Source organism: Paramormyrops kingsleyae, chromosome 17 (genome assembly GCF_048594095.1).
Source record: "Paramormyrops kingsleyae isolate MSU_618 chromosome 17, PKINGS_0.4, whole genome shotgun sequence".
Classification (NCBI taxonomy): Eukaryota; Metazoa; Chordata; class Actinopteri; order Osteoglossiformes; family Mormyridae; genus Paramormyrops; species Paramormyrops kingsleyae.
The window spans coordinates 13109933-13123918 of NC_132813.1; the positions used below are offsets into that span (position 1 = coordinate 13109933).

General features: G+C 47.0%; 1 protein-coding gene across 6 annotated transcripts in view; it reads right to left on the minus strand.

Annotated features, from left to right (window-relative positions):
* cntn5 (contactin 5) overlaps positions 1 to 13986 on the minus strand; it is a 159423-nt gene that overhangs the window by 38761 nt on the left and 106676 nt on the right. For all 6 annotated transcript variants that reach the window (XM_023807274.2, XM_023807275.2, XM_072701282.1 and 3 more), the window contains 3 exons: positions 8831 to 8926; positions 4009 to 4212; positions 1679 to 1781 (listed from right to left, as the gene is read on the minus strand). In XM_023807274.2, the coding sequence (XP_023663042.2) occupies positions 1679 to 1781; positions 4009 to 4212; positions 8831 to 8926 (403 nt within the window). The remainder of the gene's footprint in view (positions 1 to 1678; positions 1782 to 4008; positions 4213 to 8830; positions 8927 to 13986) is intronic.

Consider the following 13986-nt stretch of genomic DNA (forward strand, 5'->3'; position numbering starts at 1 on the left):
GCGAGGGCCAGAGTGGATCGTCTGTTCGGCGAGCGAGTGATACTCTCCTGGCTGGCTGGGTTTAATGAAGGCAGGACAGAGTGACATTGCGTAGGAAAGCGACTATTCAGATGCGGATAATGGTGTCGAAATTATATTTCCCATTTTTAAATCAGTGTAAACAATCCAAAGATTTTTTACCAATATTTATCTCTTCCATAGATTATCTGTTATTAGCCCCAAGGGTTTACTGCTGAATAATTCATGTGGTCAGTTTGGCAAAATAAATGAGGAGAATAAGTGGGCACCTCACTGCGATCTTTCTGAATTATAATTGCAAAACATGCAAGAAGAAAAGCTCGAGGCAGAGAATAAACTAACAAACGAAATATTTTAATTTTACGACAGAGAAGGCAGACCAAAGCTAATTACCTGGCCATAGAAACGATTGGAGAAATAAAAAAATCCCTAAGGTTATGTAAACAATGTCATCGATCTCTTACAGCACAAATGATTCTTAACCTTCCGTTTTACGCAGTTATTGCACGCTGTATCCTACAGGCTATGTTGAACAATCAATAGTTAAAAAAAATAAAGCACTCTGATTAGTTTTAATCAACCAAAGGATTTGTTTACTACTCAATTTTCATTTATATTTCACAGCAAAACAGCTTCTTAAAGAAAATGGACTGTGTCAAACACTAAATATACCTGCTGGATGAATTTCTAACTCTGGTAATGCTGAATCTGAACTGTGATGACGTGTGGCTCCTGTCAGCCTCATAGACTTTATGAGGAACAGGAAATGAGTCAGCACGAGCTTTCCAGCTCTACTGGCCTGCTGGAGATGGCCAAGTAAATTCTGCTTTGAAGCACCAGATGGCCCTGACTGAACCAGAACTGAAATCATCAGGCGAACCCTCAGCCAGATGAAAACTCTTCCTCAAGTCTGATTGCCTTCACCTCTTTCCTCCATCGGAGATGGAAAGAGAGTTGGCTGGCTGCAAAGCCCAGCTCGCTTAGCCCATGAACAGGGGTGAAACAAACACACAGACCATGTGAGCCCAGTGCTGTTTCCAGAGACCAGCAGGAAATATGTAATTTGAAATATCGTTTCTATGACCAGGTAATTAATTTTATGGAATATGAAATTATGGAAACAGAGGCAGTGGCAGAGAAATGGGGACGCAGTTAGACAAACTGAGGCAGAATTACGGAAATGGACTTGGTGTTGTAGAAAAGGAGGTGGAGATAGGGAAATGTGGTTGGTATTCGAGAAACAAGGCAAAGTTAGAGAAACAGGGAGGAGTTAGGAAAATGGAAGGAGTTAGAAAAACAAGGCAAAGTTAGAGAAATAGGGTGGAGTTAGGGAAACAAGGAGGAGTTAGGAAAATGAGGAGGAGTTAGAAAAACGGCAAAGTTAGGGAAACAGGGGTGGGGTTAGGAAAATATAAGGTGGGGTTGGGCAAACTGGGTTGGAGTTAGGGAAATGAGTTAGAAAAACGGCAAAGTTAGGGAAACAGGGAGGAGTTAGGAAAATGGGGAGGAGTTAGAAAAACGGCAAAGTTAGGGAAACTGGGTTGGAGTTAGGGAAATATAAGGTGGGGTTGGGCAAACTGGGTTGGAGTTAGGGAAATGCAGGGCAGGGTTAGGGGATCAGGAGCGAGAGGCTCGTTCCCTGCTTTGCCTTCATACTCACTTTCCCAGGGCAAAGCACTCCAGCCGCACAGTCATTCCTCTAGCTGCCAGTTCGCTCTGGGGAAAATGCACCTCAATTTTGGGCTCATATTCCCCCATTACTCCTGAAAAGAAAAAACACACAATGCACAATAAAAACACACGGCCTGCTGTCTGAGGTCTGTACCCTGTAAAAGCTTTGCCGATGATATTCTTCTGAATTAGAAAAAAGGAACCTGCCAAATGCATTTTTTGTCTCGCCTTTATTGTCCCTTAAACAGAAAATCTTAAAGTGGTCCCTCCACTGAGATCAATAGCACTGATGGATGAACTAGGACCACCAAAGCACACACTTAGATTTGTGGTGTCTTTCGTCCCATTTAAAACTTCCCCTGCCTGTCTGGTGTGTCTGCTTTTCCCACAGGGATGTAAATATACGTGTTTTATTCCTTATTTTCACCCAGATGGGGTCAGACTGCAGTTGATAGTGGGGAGAATAATTCCATATTTTAAGGTTCCCAACAGAAATACACTAATCCAGACGCAGGCCCTGCGCAGATCAGTACAGATGGGAGATTCTTCTCACCTGATACTTTAGCTGATATTTCCCAAATGTCATTCTGCAGAGAGTTTCACAGCTCTGTTCCGCCTTGAGATAAAGTTCGACATTTTGATCCACTTGCATCATTACTGTGTTTTGTGTGTTTGGATGCTTCATGTGTGTCACATTTGCCACCCGTCACTTGTCTTCTCATGGGTGATAGACACGTGATTCCAGAATATCATGCACATTTCACACTTGTTCCCCCTGGACTAACATACTGCTGTACATGTTCTGTCTAGAAGAGAATGCTGAGGAAGGCAACTCACCCAGAGCTGTCAAAATCACACATGCTACCATACAAAACATCTCTGTCTGTCAATCTGCTTCCACTGCTCCAAGAGACATTTGCATTAAAATGACTTTGCCAAGTTTTGCAGTTTCATACGGTGGTGCATTTGAAACATAGATCAGATTTAGTGTACTTCAAGTTCAGCAGTGATAACGAATAAAAATTGAGTGTTTTGTGAGCTTGAACAAACGGCACACATTCGCCTCCACTGGCAATGTGACAATTTCACATCAATTCAGCTGCTCGATTCCGTTTCGGTGAAATAGATTGTGATGGTTGCACAATGTCTTGTTGCACTTATTTCATTTATATTCATTAACTTTTTTTCCCCTCTCAAAACTCCTGTCTGGGGAGGGAAGTACAAAGTGTACCATTCATCCATGAGTTTAAGGGGGTCTCTCTCACTCGCTATCTCGCCCTCTCTCTCCCTTTCCCCCTCTCTATCTCGACCTCTCTCTCCATCTCTCTCTGTCTGTCTGTCTCTCTCTCTCTCTCTCGGCACACACCTGCTGAGATCTCCTTACATTCTGCCCCCCAATGAGGACTGATCGGGGTGGCAGTCTCTCTGCTCTGGACAGTCAAAGGGTCATCGGTCCTAACCATTCCTATATGTTACAGAAACCACATTTCAAAGTTACATTCTAAGCCGTCAATGATTAAGAAGTTTAATTCTAAAATAGGCTAAAAAAATTCCAGGACCGACTGCCATAAGGCCACATGCCCTTCAATCTGAATCAGTTATACAGGTAAATTGTAATAACATGCTCTTCAATAAAACTATGCAGCCAAATCCCTGGGCAAATCCGGCGAACAGGTGGAGGGTTGGTCAGTCGCTGGCCGTGTGTCCATTTCTTTAACCAATCACAGCCTTCATCATATGACATCACCTCATTGGTCTGGTTTTTCCTCATTTTCAAACTCAAGGCTTCCAGCCATCCAGCTATCAGCAGTGTGGCTCAGTGGGCTAAGCCCCTGTGCTTGAGATCGGAAGGTTGTTGGTTTTGCGCCTTGTTATTATTATTATTACCATTATCATCATGAAATAAAGACATTGGTCTGTACAGCCTTTGCAAGTAAGCATATTCCTGTGTTTTGTATAATGCTTTGTAAACACGTTTTGTTCTATGTCCCTGAAATGCAAACCCCCTCCTTGTTGACCCAGGGACATGTTGAACTTGCCAAAATCACGACATGTTGGCTTTCAGCACCTACACAGCTGACTGAACAATCCTTTTTTTTGCGGGGGTGGGGGGTGGGGCGGTGGTGGTGTTTTTGTCACAGATGTAATCCCGAGTAAGTGAGCAGTCAAGCTGCATGGATTCCAGTGAATTCCCCGGAGGCGTGCTACCACACAGAACCCCCGTTAGCCATGTTGCATGCAGCGGCAGACAGGGCCAAGCTCCTGAGCCGTCCTGCTCACCCCAGCCCCCAGGCCCCGCCCCCAGGGACCCCCCCTCACCGTCTGTCTTGAGCGTCAGCGGCGTGGGCGGGCTCAGCACCCGGGCGCTGGTCACTGTGTTCTTCACCAGGCAGATGTAGCTTCCCACGTCGGAGGGCTGCACCTTGGAGATGTACAGATTCCCCGTCTCCTGGGAGATGAAGCGCCGGCTGTCCTCCGCCACGAACGAGGGGAACTCGTTAAACACCCAGCTGTAGGAGATCTCTGAGGGTGGGGCATGAAGGATGACCGGGGGGGTTACAGAATTGAAATAAGACCAAATCTCAGGCCCAACCACTTAGAAAGTCCAAACGTGTCACGATTCAAATGGATGTTATCAAAACTGGATCTGATCAGCACACACTATGGATTACCCGGTTCAACACCGCACCCAACCTGGCAAACAATGCTTTGCAGCAAACCTTATAGTCACAGCAGACTCCCATCCTCAATGCTGACATTCAGCATGTCCAGCAGGTCCTGCCCTAACAGCGACTGGAAAGTTTTATCAGACTCCTTTGGCAGCCCATCAATCCCAGTCGCTCACCCGGTCCCCATACGTGCTAGAGCCGTATGAAGCTTGTCCAGTGAAAAGTCCTTATCAATCTGCGGAAGACCCTCCAGAAAGACACCACGCCCATCACGTAGCACTACACACTCACTGTTCAAGAGCGGAGAATAAAAAAATGTTTGTACACTTTCTAATATCTGATGGCTCATTCCGAAGCACAAATAAACCATTCTGTCCTGTTCTGTTCCAAGTTAAAGATAGCGTTGTTAGAACATCCATATCTGACACATTCCGAAAATGTGACCGGACCGCAGCATCCTGAGCCTTTTACCCCAACAATCTAGCTAAGGGCTTCATTGTAGCCTTGAAGGCGTCAAGGTGACATTGATGGACAGACACATCCAGCAGACCCTGACGCCGTAATAGGTCATCTTCACCAGTCCGTATAGATCTATGAAGGCGTGGCGTAACCGTGACAGGATAATCCTGACAGAAGTGTTTAACCTGCATTGCTGTAATGATGAGAAAGTGGACTTCATCATTCTAAAAAGATTCCAAAAGAATGCAAAAGCTTGTCTAAAATTAACATCGGTCAACGGTGAAGTATAAAAATTCCAGTAAACACTCAAAAAAAGCTAACTGGACTGACAATAGATGGCCTGAAAGCATCAGAATGGCATTTAAAACCACAGAACCAGTCTAACCTCGCTATGGACACAGTGTACTTCTCCTGAATCCAGCTATACTGCTCAGGCCTTTATGCTGACATCTCCATAAATCACACAACTCGCGTGTTTCTAGAAGTTCAACGAGCCTCCAAGCAGCAGCATGAGGTTCCAAATGACCCCAAACTGATTAGCCTCAGTACAGTTAAAATCCCCACCAAGATCAAGAACTCGCTGTTGTCAAGAGCCCCAGGCACTGTGCTCAAAGTATCTAAAAATGACAGCCTGTCCCTTTGCTGGGTCGGCACATAAACACAGACAAAAACAATCACCTCATCCTCAGTGTGCACCGTCACTTATACCTGTATACCTGTATACCTGGCATCACTTTCCCAGCCCTGTAAGCCCGCGGAACAAAAGATTTTCAGAGCAAAATAGCCTCGCCCCCACTGAAGGACATACTGTAACTTTATAGAAACAATTTCCTCGCCCACAACCACAGACGCGGCCAAGCCCTGACCCATTCCGACCGAGCCATCACCCCCAGCAACACCTCGCCACTCCACACCCTCCAGAGAATGTCCCTCCCCAGGTCCACCGACGGCTTGCATGGTCTCAGCCCATGTAGCTACAGTCAGCTCAGGGCAGTTACCACCCCCATGACGCGCAAAGCGCAAGACCAAGTTAGGAAAAGATAGAAAAGTTAGTAACAAGTTACTGCCAGTCGCCCTCAAATTCGCCATGCCCACTCATTTCCGACTCCACTCAGAGGGAGAGAGAGAGAGAGAGAGAGATCACAAGGTGAATGGTAAAGGACAGAGGATGACAGATCATTTGTTAGGACCTGGGCTGTGAAGCACGCTGCCGTATCAGGGCTGTGACAGATGAAAGTCGCTGTTTATTTTCAGTTTGGGGATTAGCATTGTCAGAACGAGAAGGCACATTTTCAGATCATGTTAAGACGTCCTTGTCTGAGCAGAAGTTTTACAGCCCCTCAGTTTCACACAATCCAGCCACTAATCCTGCAATTATTTAAAGAACTTGATAAATAGCAAAATGACATGCTGCTATGAAGCCAACATTGGTATGAGTTATAACAGTGGGGGTACTGCGGCGGGGCATGAATCCTCATGAATACAATGCCCAGACAAAGACCAATTAGGCACATTTGGAATATGAGCCATCTTGCCTCACGCACTTCCACGGTCCTCTTTATTCCATACATACGCGCCCACGCACCGATTGTTCCGAGAAGCCCAGTGGCTTCCAGACCCATGTTCCAGAAGAAGCAACAAGCCCTCTGAGGGAAACCATGAATATTTATGACGAAAAACAAACTCCCTTTGCTGCTGTTCATATGGGGTGTCCCTAATGGACCGTTGCTCTGTGTTAACCGCGAGCCCCCTCGTGTGACCCCCTCCCTTGCTTATTTAAAGAGATGCCTCCCCCCCCAGCACCTGATTCATCACAGCAAGCGTGTCTCCATGCACATGTTCTGCTGATTAGAAGCCCAGAAAGCGGTTTTCACGCCATGTTAGCAGTAGCCTACTGCACAGGCCCTGAACGAATCACGGCCTTCAGGTACCCTCTGCAGGGCACCGGTCTCTGCATCCCAGGGGTCTGTCTGCCACCAAAGTGGACCGCCCACATTTTGGGAAGATCAGGGAGAAGGTCACCTGCAAGCTAACCAAAAGTCGCAGTCACCGAGACCTAGCAAAAACCGTAGGGAAGCGACGGGAAGGAGAAGATTTATTCAGCTCATTAGAACCCCAAATATCCACGTCTAATGATAGCAAAACATTCTTCAAACGCTAGGAGCCGTGATGCAGTAAATTGAGAAATAATGTTCTGTTTACATCTCAATGCTTCTAAAAAGATGTGGCATCTGCAAACTGGGCGATCTTGCAAAACATCTGTTTTAAGTATCACTTGCTATTCATCCAGGCTTTTTATTAGGCAGCGTTACCATACAGAAGCTTATAATCTAGGATTTCGGTTAAATACTAGATGTTGAGGGGGGGCAGAGTCGTTCCGAGATGAGGGTCTGATGAGATCTGCCCCGGAGGCAGTTGATCTGACGGTGCGGAGTGACTGAGACGGCCGCGGGCCTTTTTAGCAGGCACCAATGCTGCACACCGCCCTACACTCTTACTAAAAGGCTCGGACATCCATAAAAAGGCTCATCATGGAGGACACGCTCACGCCAGGACAGATGTCACGCATGTGGCAGGCGTGATGCACAGGCTGCAGGTCGTGCACGATCCACTGCAGATGGTCACAAGCTCCCTGTAAAATAAGAGTCCCCCTTGACAGACACGTCCACTTTTATTTACGGTTTACTCCGCGTCTGTCTGCCACGCTGCTGTCGGCTGAGTGACTGAGAAGGCGCCGTTTATCAACGCTATGCAGGGCCCCTGTTCTGGGACTCATAGCCCCGCCCCCTCAATTGTATGTCGATCATTTCTCTTTAGCCTAAAATGTCGTGTGAAATGTCATCCAATTCTCGTGTGTCGCCTAAGAGTTTTTTTTTTTTTAATTAATGAAATTTAATGCAGATCTCATTTGACTTCCATCTCTCCCCCAGCCTCTACCAGGCTGAAGGCTCCATCGAGACCTATTCGGAAACTGATTTATGGATGAAGGACTGATTTCTCAGTGAACACGCTCCTGAATTTCTGAGCAGCTGCGTGGCTGGAACAATCTGCCCCCCGCTGACGGGTGACATGGCAACCCTGAGGGGAGAGGGGGTGCGGGTGACGGTGACGGCAGGACCTGGCTGGGGAGTCCAGGCTGATTACTACCTGCTTCTGGAACACAGCTGACGTAACCAAAGACAAAGTGACTCAGTGAGAAGGTGCATTTGACCGTAGATTAGCCGGGTCTCGAAAGATGGCGGTGAACGATCCCAACACCTGCTGGTACCGCAGTAAATTACTAACCGTATCGATCAGGGCAGCGGCTGTATGCCATCTGTATGGACACCAGGCCAAAGCCCAGACTCACACAACGTGAAGAACATCGACTTGCGGGCCAAGGCACTCCTAACATTAGTACCCTGTACTAGTCACCAATACCCTGCTGTTGTGGACATGGCTGACATCAGAGGTCCCCATGCCTCTCTCAATTAGACCAGTATGAAACAGGCCAAACGCAATAAACACGCATTTAGAGGCCTGATTCCTGCAGGGAACAGAAAAATCAATCAGGCTTTACTGGGCAGAGGGATGGTGCCATAACCCAAAGGATTATGATGATTAGATGGTGTGACACAGCACTGTCCTGCAGTCAAGAGGGCCGCTCTCTGTGCTGTCTCTGAAATCTGAAATTAACCTCGGCTTTGGCAAAAGTGCAATAGAAGCACTGGCCAGCCCACCGGTAAGCATGCACTCGGGGAAAGGACTGTGGGAAAGACCAGACTGTGAGGAATGCGGAAGATGGATGGGGTGCTATTTGCAGGGCCAACAGAGAAGAGCCCCTCCTCATGAAGGGAGCCTAAGCAGCCATACATGTTGCCATGGTATATCTGGAGAGGGGAGGCAACACTGAGCCAAGGAGGATAAGACTCTAGTTAACAATCATTAAATAAGACTCCTAGGCTGTAGGATTTGTCACTGACAGTATTTTTGCACTGGGATCACGGTGATGGGGACAGTGGGAGGGACATTACCTGGAGAATGAGGCGGTGGAGCACAGAGAAGGACCACGCCCTGGCCCTCCCGCACGGACACGCCCCCTCTTGGGCGACCGCTGAAGTTGGCCAGATCTGTGGGGACATGAGGAACACAAGCCGTTTAGTGTTAAGGTTAGGTTTAGGGTTAGGGTTAGTTAATGACATCGCCCTCTGTCCGGAGAGGCGTGTAATCAAAAACGCAGTGATGCAATTATAGCTGCTACTGAATCGCCTTGTAATTTCAAATGCGACTTCATGGAGAGTCATGATAAAAGTGTATTAGATTAAATTAATTAAAAATCCCCCGCTCTCCCCAACAAAACATCACAGCATGTATAGAATGTAGAGGATTTAAACTTGCAAGCGGGGGTGGATGAAAGCTCATCCTCACTGCTCCTTATTCACCATATACAATCAGTCCTGCTACAAGGCAGCTAAGGCGTTCCTGAAAAACCTGCTTCTCACTAAAATCATGGACTAAAATACACATAATCAATGGGAAAAACAGGGTTAGGGGGGTGTGAATGTGACTCAAAAGCTTAGGGACTTACACCAAATGAAATGAATTAAATAATGAAAATGGTGCTGCTAGTTGGCAATAATGCAATTTCATGCATTTCAAAGAAGAAATAATAATAATGCATTAATAAATTATATCACAGACATCTCTTATTCGCAAAATACAGTACAACAGGTTGGAGGAAAGCGACTGTCAAGCTTGAAAGTTACACACAGCAACAACGAAATAAAAATCAAAACAGTTATAGCAGGGAGCAATAATAAATGCTATAATAATAATAATAATAAAAATAATAATCATACACTGGCTGTGTGTTTTTATATGTTAAATTGTCAAACATTTTTGATCAGTGCAATGTGTGGATGTGCCCAAAGTAGTTCTTCTAGATTTGAAAACCGGTTCGACAGATTCACTGAAAACTGATTTGTTCACGAATGGGACATCACTATCGTTCACTTGGGCAGCTGTTTCTGCGTGCAAGTAGGCCTAGTGTTTCTCGCCATGACCATGTGGCGTTGTAGTTCGCGTAGTGCTTTTCCCTCAGGCTGAAAATGGCGCAAAGACAAATGCGATTCCACGTCGTATTAGGCTTGGGTACTAATGTATCAGTCGCTTTAGAACAGATTTGCAGTGTGATGTCAGGTGTCGTAATAGGACTGACAGTAACGGCTTTCTTTTTTTATATATAAGAATTGAAACATTTGACACAGCTTTGATTATGGGCTGTAGCCTGGGGGCACCGTGGGCACTGATGCCAGTATCGGACCGTCCAGGGTCAGCAGCTTCTGACCTGGCAGGTGAGATCGAGGGCCCCGACCACGCGTGTCACCGCTGCCACAGTCATCCATCATTCCGTGTTCCATGTTGCTGTGGGGGGGGGGGGGGTTGCTAATTAACACGGTTAACCTTGCCCAAGGCCCCACGTTGCCCCCCTGAGCTGGATGGCAGCACAGGTCCTGGAAAGTTGGCAGCCAGGCCTAATGAATCTTCCTAGCCCCGTGTGTATTTGGGGCGCTTTGCCAAGCGCCTAATTTCTGACGCACGAGGCGTTTCCACTCAGTCTGAAGCTGAAGGAAAATGGTCGGTAATTATCACCAAACGCAGTCACTCCAAAGTCTATAGCCCAAGGCTTATGTGCAGAACACCCTTATTTAACTGTTCTCCGGGGTTTAACTATTGCCTTTTTGAGAGGAAGTGTTAGCCTGATATTTGAAAGTGATTTATGAGTTTTTGGGAGAGCCGGGACACTGTGACTGAGCAGAAATCCACGCAACCTACTCACTGCTCGCCACAGGGCAGTGCGTTCGATGGGCTATAACAGCTTCCAGAAACTTCTAGCAGTTTCTGGATCATGTAAAAAAAAATAGGCAAACAGGATGTTCACTTCAATCACAATTTGTCACACGGTTGAGGAGAGAAAAGTCTCAAAAGTCAGATTAAACACCTAAGATCGTTAGATAGATCACATAACCTGGGACTGGGAATAAACAAAGAATCTATTACTATCATTACTTTAATCATCATCATTATCACCATCATTATAACTGTGATCATTACCATCATCATTGTCATTATTAAATTATCATTAGCTTCCTGATCATAGTGAAAGCACAGCATTTCTCTGAGCCCAGTAAGGGGCGTCTACTTTCATTTGTAAAAGCAGCCTGTAAAACGACTACTGACATTAAACTAACAGCAGAACATTTTACTGCCACACACATAGTACAGGACACACACACATGCACAGACCTGTACTTATATCTTCATAGGGACTGTCCATTAATTTCTATGGACAAAACCCTAATCCTAACAAAGACAACCTTAACCCATACCCAGCTCTGAACCGAAAAAAATGGTCCCCACAATGTCAAAATACAGGTTTTTATCACATTGTGGGGACATTGTGCATGCGTGTGTGTAGAGGAACACCCCGGCAGCATGGGACTGCAGAGGTAACGCTGTACCTCCTGTGTAGTGATAGAAGATCCCCATTTCCGTCTCAATTACCCGGCGCCTCACTTATCTGTGCCATTAAAAGCCGTGCAAACGGGGACTCTCCGGTCCCGTCAAAGGCAGGGTCTCAAACGCTGTATAAATAACTGCGGAGCCCAGTGCAGCGTGGCAGCCAGGCTCCGCTATGCATGAGGACTTTTAATCGTCGCCGGTGAGTCTCGGGAGAACAGAAGCCTCATTCCTTTCATTCTTAAGGATCTTCCAGGGATGGCGAACAGAGAAAGACCTGAATCAGGACAAATACCTGCACATATTAACATGAATTTCCCTGCGTTGATTGCGTACTCGAGTAATCAGAAGGCCACACGCTCCTTTGTCTGGAGCCACCCTCCTGCCTGCCTCCACGCAGAGGGGGCCCTGCCTCAGCTCCCTGATTGCACGCCTCTCCGGGGCCCCCAGGCTGCGTACTCAGGAGGCAGCTACGCGTATAACACATCGCTAATTACACTCGGTAATTAGTTCCCACTCTGGTCTCAATCAGCGGGCACGCTCGCTGACTGATGTCCAGGAAAACCACCAGCTTGCAACTTTCAGATCCATCTCCAGTAAGTTTGTTTAGGAGAAACTCTTTAACGGAGTCCAGCTGCCACCGATTAGCCAACTCCGGAATAATGCTAATTTAATCTGAGACAGAAGCAGCATGTCTGAGAGGAGAGCAGAAGGTTGAGCAGTGATCCGGAGCGGCAGTTTCAGACCGACCCTCGTAGGGCTCTGCAGAATCTCAGGCCCAGAACTACATCACCGTGTCTGGGTTATTCGGTCTACTGAAGGATCAGACCCCTCAGCCAGTAATGCGCTCTGCTCGGTCTCACCTGAATATGTCCACGTTAACCCAACAATGTGGAATGTGTACGAGGTAATATTTACAGGCACGGCTGCAGGAACGCGCCTGTGAAGATCGACGTGAACCTCACATATCTCCACTTTAACAGAATCACGAAAGAGATCTGAGATGATGTCGTGATGCTCTTGTTTCTTCACACTCAGGAGCTGCGTGATGAAGTGCGTGTTTCCACATTCACCCGCTCATGTTTTCTTTAAATTCGAACACTTTCAACATATCCAATAATATAGTGAGTCCCCATGCAGGAATCCATGGTTTCTGAAGTTGCTGAGCATATTTCACATGGAGTGAAGGCAGATACTGCCTACAAGTTGTTATGAAAGATGGTACAACGTAACCCGTCAGATACAGGGGCTAGCTAGAACCACAAAGACCATCAGGCTCCTACCACTGGAGCTAAAGGAACACCAGTCAGGTCAGGAGAACACATCACCGCACAGCCGAGGTGTAAGGACTGAGGTTTGTCCACTGGGGAAATGGGCCGTCACACAGAACCAAATCAGACGAGGGAAGAAGCATTTCTCTGGGTCACAAAGGTCCAGGTTAATCTATCAAAGACCTGGGTGGGGCGTACAATCAGGGATATAACTTCAAAACTTTTGCTATTAACCAACCAGGCTAGTTCTGTAAAAAATGTATCCTGGCATGTAATTTTCTTATTAGACACATGGCTAGTCTTCATTTTTTTGAACTCGCCTTTTGTCTAAATTACTCGCCCCAGGCCCGCATCATCCGAAGTGGCGGGAGCATCTCAGCCAGAACGTTAACTGGGTATCGCCAGGCTTCTCACCGGCAAAGTGTCACCCTGCGGGAGGCCAAAGTGCGATTCCTTCCCCGCGGGAGCAAGGCGGAGCTTTCATCCGGCTGAGACCGTAGACAAGAGGCAGCGGAGGGTTAGGGATGTCTGGCTGTTAGCCTCCAGGAAGCCATGGGCACATTTCTGCTGCTCTTTCTGATAGGCGAGTCAACCAGTGCCGGGGAAAAAAACAAAGCGGGCCATTTAATGTGTCGCAAGGTGGGAGATGTGCTCTAAAGGCCTGTCAGAGGGAAGCAGATGAACATCCCAAAATGGGGTCGCTATGGCAGCTACTCATTTAGCAATCTCTGACTCCGCCCCTGTGCTTCCCTTGTCATCACCTCAGCTCTGCTGTTCGTCAGCCCGGGTGACATCGGAATTATGGCTAATCAATGCCCTCTCCTACGGCCTAAATGGGAAAATTGATTTGTGACTGTGTGCAGCAAGCCACGGCCGATAAATAAATAAAGAAACACTACAGATCGGATTCTCCAAATAATGGCACATGGGTGGAGGGGCCATTTATTACTTCTTTAAGACAAAGCTGTAAATTGCAGTCGGGTGGGACCAGTAAAAATCCAGATAATTTATGAGAATGTCTGGGCAGTGAACACTTACGAGGGGTCTGGCTGTAAACCAGCGACAGAGATGCAACCGTGTGATGGACATTGCTGCACGGAGACTCGGCCAGTAGCCGGTGGAGTTGTTGGACTTCACCCTTTGGAGGTCAGACACGAGCGTGCGAATCGGTATCCTGGTATGGGAAACGGTTCACGTACGTCTAAAAAAGACAGGGACCAATACCGGCGAAACCAACCCACCCACATCTGCATCCGCATCAAACAGCCCTCGGGAGACATTCAGAGCGTCTCTTAGTGGGAATCGTGCGTCAGTCACAGCTTAAAATCCGAAGGCGAGCGATCGCACAAACTGGCAGGAACCATGTTCGTAAATAAGCCAAATCCCGTCAGTTTATGACT